This window comes from Cherax quadricarinatus, chromosome 3 (genome assembly GCF_038502225.1).
Source record: "Cherax quadricarinatus isolate ZL_2023a chromosome 3, ASM3850222v1, whole genome shotgun sequence".
Lineage (NCBI taxonomy): Eukaryota > Metazoa > Arthropoda > Malacostraca > Decapoda > Parastacidae > Cherax > Cherax quadricarinatus.
The window spans coordinates 7,266,195-7,273,981 of record NC_091294.1 but is presented as its reverse complement, the minus strand read 5'-3'; the positions used below and the strand labels follow the sequence as shown (position 1 = coordinate 7,273,981).

General features: G+C 44.8%; 1 protein-coding gene across 1 annotated transcript in view; it reads right to left on the bottom strand.

Annotated features, from left to right (window-relative positions):
* Window positions 1–430: 430 nt before the first annotated feature.
* The window catches only part of LOC128706660 (uncharacterized), a 297,744-nt gene continuing 290,387 nt past the window's right edge, over window positions 431–7,787 (bottom strand). Inside the window, exon 2 of the mRNA XM_070093526.1 lies at window positions 431–2,858. Within this exon, the coding sequence (XP_069949627.1) occupies window positions 1,373–2,851 (1,479 nt within the window). The 5' untranslated portion in view covers window positions 2,852–2,858 and the 3' untranslated portion in view covers window positions 431–1,372. The remainder of the gene's footprint in view (window positions 2,859–7,787) is intronic.

Sequence of the window (7,787 nt, the reverse complement as noted above, 5' to 3'; positions counted from 1 at the left end):
CAACCACAAATAGGTGAGTACAAATAGGTGAGTACACACACACACACACACACACACACACACACACACACACACACACACACACACATGAGCGCGCGCACGCACGCAAGGTGTATTTTCCTAAGGGAATAAATTTGTTCAACAAACAACGTAGTCGCTCGTGGATACATCGTGAGCATATAATTTGTGTATGTGTGTGTATATATATATATATATATATATATATATATATATATATATATATATATATATATATATATATATATATATATATATATATATATATATATATATATATATATATATATATATATATATACATTCTGTAAAATACTATATATATGGTTCTCTACAAGACACACTGGGACTTAACATCATGTTAAACATACTGATAATCTAACACAGAAAACATCATATGAAACATCCCGATCACCTTAAAACACGCATTAAATGTTTTATTAAACATCCTGGGCAGGTATCAAGTATCTGCAACATAGCAGTATCTCATAAAACTTTCCATTCCCTGACAAGTTAACTCGAGTTTGGTGCCGACACAACAAGGCTCTGGAATTTATTAGTAACTTGTATAAAACTTACAATAACCATGGATTGATATCGATCCTTATAGCAGGACTACGTATAAAAGATACACAAAAACATTTTACAACCTGTACAGTTGGAGGAAGATGGCTTAAGTGTTTCTACATGACACGTTTCCTCTTTGAGGTCACTAGGTGCGAACTGTGCTGGTTGTGGTTGTGTCTGTGGTGATTTGTTTGCTGTTGTAGTGTGTGTGTGATGATGCTCTAGGGGTGTTGTAGTGTTATTTCGAGTGATGCTAGAGACTGTGATAATTATCATTAGTTTATTAGCACACTAGCCGATTCCCACCAAGGCAGGGTGGCCCGAAAAAGAAAAACTTTCACCATCATTCACTCCATCACTGTCTTGCCAGAAGGGTGCTTTACAATACAGTTTTTAAACTGCAACATTAGCACCCCTCCTTCAGAGTGCAGGCACTGTACTTCCCATCTCCAGGACTCAAGTCCGGCCTGCCGGTTTCCCTGAATCCCTTCATAAATGCTACTTTGCTCACACTCCAACAGCACGTCAAGTATTAAAAACCATTTGTCTCCATTCACTCCTATCAAATACGCTCACGCATGCCTGTTATGATAATGAAGTGATGAAATGGCGTGGTTTTCACTGCTTAATGTGTGTATACTCTCATTATTAGTGTGAATGAACCTCAAGAATTCTTGAGTCTGTATACTTAGACTTACGTGTTGTCTTTTGTACTTTGGCCATCTTGCACATTATGTACATGAGGATGGAATACAACTGTTGTTACTGGAATGTGGCGTGAGTAAGATCACTCGTTGAGGAGATACAGTGTAGTGTTGTCTGTAATGCCCAGTTCCACCAAGGTCTTGGTGAGGTCCGTCTGATCTAGACTGTCTTGGGCTACCACCAGCCGTTTATCCCCGACCCTTGTGTTGCCCACCACCTGTAGGAGCTCCCCAAGCGTCTGATTGCGAGGACTCGACACCAACATCAACGAGTCATCTGGTAACTTGAAGTAGACGATGATGTCCTCCCCAGCCTCAGGCTCTTCTTTAATAGCGTCACCTTGCTGCCCTGAGCTCTCAGTAAGTTCATTGTCTCTCTTGTCACAAAGTTCAGGTTTGTCTATGGGGGAACTTTCATTATCCTCTTCTTGCACTGGACTGTCAACACCTTCAGTAAATTCACCGCTATTATCAAGTTTTTCTTGCAATGAGCTTTCTTCCTCGTTCACTTTACTTTCACTACTTTCTTGAGTCAAATTATCGGAAGGTTCTGTCCAGTCACTATTATTGTCAGTCACTTTGTGTGAGGAACAATCTACAAAAATCACTTTATTTTTATCATTTCCCTCTTGCTCTGAATTTTCCTCCTCTTCACTAATGCCACTGTCATTTCCAAGTTGGCATTCTTGCAAAGAGGCTCCAAGAAGCTTCATAAATTCAGAGTTCCCGTCAGGTTGAAGTTCACTGTTCCCCGAGTCTAAGACTTCCCCTGGTTCTGGCCTGCCATAGCGCGTGCCAGGGCGAGACTTGAGAAGTCCGTCTCTGGCATGTAGGAGGAACTCGGCCAGTGGTTTACCTTCTATACTGACAGTGACAGTATGCGTCGGAGTCTCACAGTTCGGGCTAGTCACTCTACTACCACTGTAGTCGTCCGCCTCTGGCAGGTTCTTCATCTTTGTGTCGATCACATCGAAAGTTCTGCTTCTGATTAGAGGCGGGGGTTCGAACCCCGTTTCTTTGTTATTGCTGGAGTCCGTCGTGGTCGTCGCTGTGCTGATAGCCGGGAGCGGTTGATATTTAGCGATTCTGGAGCTTTGAACACGAGATGGAGGCGATGTCCTTAGATGCCTGTCAATATCTTCCTTTCCTCTGGTATTAAGCCTGTTAAATGCATACGTAGAGCCTATGCTCGCAGTGGAACCTCCTGCTGATGACGACGCTTGAGAGGAAAAATTTTCTCCCCTAGACTTAAGTGTCCGAACGCTCCCATCGGTACTGGTCCCCTTTCTGAGGGGTGGCACCAGGGGACTGCCAGTGTACGAATTGCGACTAGAGATAGACCCTCGAATGCTCCTCTCTAGGTAACTCTTATCTACACTATACGCATCCGATTTGGCGCTGCACGAGGACCTGAGTGAGACCCTATCGATGTTCCTGGAGGAGGAGCGGTTGAGAAGAGCCTTCCTGAGGGAGGAGTTGGACTGGAGGCGTTCTAGCTCTGCAGGTGTAGGATGCCAGTCCCGGGGAGCAGGAGGGTCATACCAGCGGCGCTCCGTCGTCATGCTTCACCTGCAGGAGGGAAGGAGACACGGACATTAAGGCAAATCATGTGAGATAACTGGTTTTATCATCACCGTCATCCATCCATCATTTTTACAGTCTTCAAATCTACTCTCACCATCCATATTGTCACAATCCATGAGGGTGTAAACACACACACACACACACACACACACACACACACACACACACACACACACACACACACACACACACACACACACACACACACACACACACACACACACACATGAACACACACACACACACACACACACACACACACACACACACAACCACAAATAGGTGAGTACAAATAGGTGAGTACACACACACACACACACATACCAAAAAGGTATGATAAAGCTCATGGAGCAGGGGGAGAGAGGACCTAGTAGCGGTCGGTGAAGTGGCGGGGCCAGGAACTGAGTCTCGACCCCTGCAACCACAATTAGGTGAGTACAATTAGGTGAGTACACACACACATACACATAGGTTAATTAAAGAACCGAAGAGCAAAACGGGTATGACATCAGGAACAATAACATCAGCAACCAGCGAGGGGACAGAAGGAAGGGAAGGAGATAATTCATACACAGAGGCCCTCTCAGATCACTGGAGGACCTAGAAAAAGTCGAGTGAAAGTGACAGGCCGTTGGGTACAAGGACAGCAGACAGAGAGGAGAGTGAAGGAAGGGAAGGAGACAGGTCCCCTGCAGAGGCATTATTAGATCATCGAGAGATCCAGGAAATGTTATGGAAAGCGGCAATGGAGATATTTAAATTAGTTCATGAGATATAAAGGGAAATGCAATGGGAGGATGAAACGGAGAAGTCAGTCCTTGTTCATGGACTTCGAAAGGCCAAAGGAGCAACTTATGAAGAAAGACGACAGGGGACGGTGAAAATGATTGAAAATATCATGAAAGAGATAGGAGAGAAGAACATGACGCAGCTGGCAAATTTTCAGAGAATAGGGTGGTTTTCAAGGGGAAGAAACTGTCCAGTAAAATTGATTTTCAAATCAGAAATAGTGTGAAACAGGATCATGCAGAAGAAAACACGACTAAGGGGGCTCATCAGATTACCAGTAGGAATACCTAGACCACGACAAAACATGAAAAGACAGAAACTGTGAGAGAGGATGCAAAGATGCAAGGGGCAGGAAAGAGAGTCAAGGATGGAGACAGGCAGGAGAACCTAGACTCAGGAGGAAGAGCAAACACAACCTCCCTCAGAACCACCCACAGAAGACCTTCAACCTCGAGAACCCCACCACAATCCAGCAAATTAACCAAAACCAATCCACACTCCATACCCACAGCCTTCACCCCCTACCCCCACCAGAAACTCCACCTTCACAACAGTACCCCATAGTATAATGGGGGCTGTTGAGAAGGTGTGGTACACCTTCATTAGAAAAAGAAGATGAAGGTGTGGTTCACCAACACAGACGGAATAATGTAAGAAGTGGCATGAAAGAATCATGAAGACATTCCCAGACATCATAGCACTCATGGAAATGAAGCTAATGGGGATGATAACATATGTGATTTTTCCATCTGAATATCAGATCCTGAGGAAAGATAGAGGAAGCAGAGGGGGAGGAGGAGTTGCACTGCTCATCAAAATCTAGTGGAGATTTGAGGAAATGGAAGGAATGAAAGGAATGGAAGCAAGGGTAGGAACACTTCAAACTGGGGGTCCCAAGGTGGTGATTGCAGTGATGTACAACTTGCCACAGAATAGCAGGAGGCCAAGACAAGACCATAATGAGAGCAACAGAGCAATGGTGGACACACTAGCTGAGGTGGCCAGAAGTACCCATATGGGTAGAGCAAAGTTACTAGGTGTGGGTGATTTCAATCACAAGGAGAGTGACTGGGAAAACCTGGAGCCATATGGGGGAAAAGAAACGTGGAGAGCTAAAATGATGGAGGTGGTCCTGAAAAACCGTATGCATCAACATGTCAGGGACACTACCAGAGAGAAAGGAGAGGATGAACCAGCTAGGCTAGACCTCATATTTGCCTTAAGTAGTTCTGACATTGAGGACATCACATATGAAAGGCCTTTCAGAGCTAGCGATCACGTGGTTCTCAGCTTTGAATACATTGTAGAGTTAAAAGTGGATAGTGAAGCAGTATGAGTAGGATAGTAGAAGCCAAATTACAAAAGAGGGGACTAAACAGTCATGAGGAATTCCCTGTATGAGGTACAGTGGGAAAGAGAACTGGTGGGAAAAAACAGTAAATGAAATGATGGAACACATGACCACGATGTGCATGGAGGCAGAGGAGAGGTTCACACCTGAGGGCAACAGAAACAATGGGAAGACCAAAACGAACCCTTGGTGAGCTAGAGAATGGAAAAATTACAGAAGACAAAGGACTCGAAGATTAGCCAAAGAGCCAGAAATGAATATGTATGGATAAGGAGGGAGGACAGTGGCAATACGAGAATGACATAGCATCGAAAGTCAAATTTTACCCAAATTTGTTGTACAACTACATCAGGAAGCAAATAACAGTCAAGGATCAGGTAATCAAGCTGAGGAAGGAAGGAGGGGAGATCACGTGAAACAACAAAGAAGTAAGAGAAGAGCTCAACACGAGATTCAAGGAAGTGTTTTCAGTAAAAACAGAAAGTACTCCAGCAAACCTGGATGGAAGGGTACACCAACAAGTGCTGGATACAATACATACAACAGAGGAGGAGGAGGTGAAGATGATGCTAAGTGAACTAGATACCTCAAAGGTGGTAGGACCAGATATCTCTCCATGGGTCCTGAGAGAGGAAGCAGAGGCAGTATGTGTGCCACTAACAATCTTCAACACATCTAATGAAACACGGCAACTACCTGAGGTGTGGAAGACGGCAAATGTAGTCCCAACCTCTAAGAAAGGAGATAGGCAGGTGGCATTAAACTACAGACCAGTGTCACTGGCATACATAGTATGGAAAGTCATAGAGAAGCTTATCAGGAAAGACTGGTGGAGCACCTAGACAGGTATGAGATTATACACTGTAACTAGTACGGTTTCAGGAAGAGAAAATCCTGTGTCACAAACCTACTGGAGTTTTACGACAAGGCGACAGAAGTAAGGCAGGAGAGGGACGAGTAGATAGACTGCATTTTCTTGGGCTGTAAGAATGCTTTTGACACAGTTCCTGACAGGAAATTAATGCAAAAGTTAGAAGAGCAGGCAGAAATAACAAGAAAGTCATTACAATGACTCAGAGAATATCTGACAGGAAGGAAACACTGGGTGATGGTATGTGACGAGGTATCAGAGTTGACTCGTGTGATGAGTGGAGTATGTGAAGATAATACAGAGAATTCAAGTGGATGAGGATCAGGTGGGACTACAAAGAGATTTGGACAGGCTGCAAGCCTGGTCTAACAACTGGCTTCTGGAGTTTAACCACACGAAATGCAAAGTAATGAAGATTGGGGAAGGTGAAAGAAGACTGCAGACAGAGTACAGGCTAGGGGGGCCAAAGACTGCAAAGCTCGCTCAAGGAAAAGGATCTTGTGGTAAGTATAATACCGAGCAGATCTCCTGAGGCACACATCAACCAAATAACTGCTGCAGCATATGGGCGCCTGGCAAATCTAAGAATAGCAATTCGACACCTGAGTATGGAATCATTCAAGAATCTGCACACTGTGTATGTCAGGTTCATATTGGAGTATGCAGCACCAGAACGGAACCCACAACTGGTCAAGCACATCAAGAAATTAGAGAAAATGCAAAGGTTTGCAGTAAGACTAGTATCGAATCTAAAGGGTATGACCTACAAGGAGAGGTTAAGGGAAATGAACCTGATGACACTGGACGACAGGAGAGATGGGGGAATATGATAACGATATATAAAACACTAAATAGGCACAGCATAGACAGCCTGTACTGTCTGCATAGACAACCTATGCTGTCTGCCAACTGAGTTCATATTTCGCACCTTGCTCGTGCTGTCACCTATAGGTCTTCCACTTCAGTATGCCCACACCTGCCTCTGCCTCACTCACTCAGTGGCCTTCACTCAGTCAACAAGGCCTACTCCTTTCTCCCTTGTGGGCATGGCCCTCCCGGCCCATGGGCACTTAACATGCTGCTTGTGTGCCCCACGACATTGCAAATGAAGTAAGAAGCCTCCGAAGCCTTATCATTGAACCCTACTCTGCAGGAATGACCAACAATCTGGTAAACATTGGTGACAGTGGTGGTCGCAGCGGTTGTGTTGCCCGAGGAGGGAAGGAAGAGTGTTTACGGGTTTATTGGTCATTCTTGGTAACGGACAGTAATGAAAGGCTTTGGAGGCTTGGCTCACGAAATCGTAATGACACGATTGCAAAGAAATCATACCTCAGGCGGGGATAGAACCCGTGATCAGAGTCTCAAAACTCCAGACCGTCTCGTTAGCCACTGGACCAGCTAGCCACAATAAGATTCGTCCAACTAGGTATATTTCTACACCACAGGAAGGTTAACATAGGCACCACTGTTACCACAAATGCAAGTTTTTACAGACGAATCTCCAGCTAGCGTGGCCGTGACGAACTCTAGCTCAAGTCCCCTCAAAGCCGTCAACATGACTCACAAAATCGTAATGACACGATTGCAAACAAACCATACCACGGGCGTGGATAGAACCCGCGATTCGTCTGTAAAAACTTGTATTTGTGGTAACAGTGGTGCCTATGCTAACCTTCCTATGGTGTAGAAATATACCTAGTTGGACGAATCTTATTGTGGCTAGCTGGTCCAGTGGCTAAAGTGACGGTCTGGAGTTTTGACTCACTAATCGCAGGTTCTATCCCCGCCCGTGGTATAGTTTGTTTGCAATAGTGTCATTACGATTTCATGAGTCATGTTAACAGCTTTGAGGGGACTTGAGCTAGAGTTCGTCACGACCACGCTAGCTGGAGATTTGTCT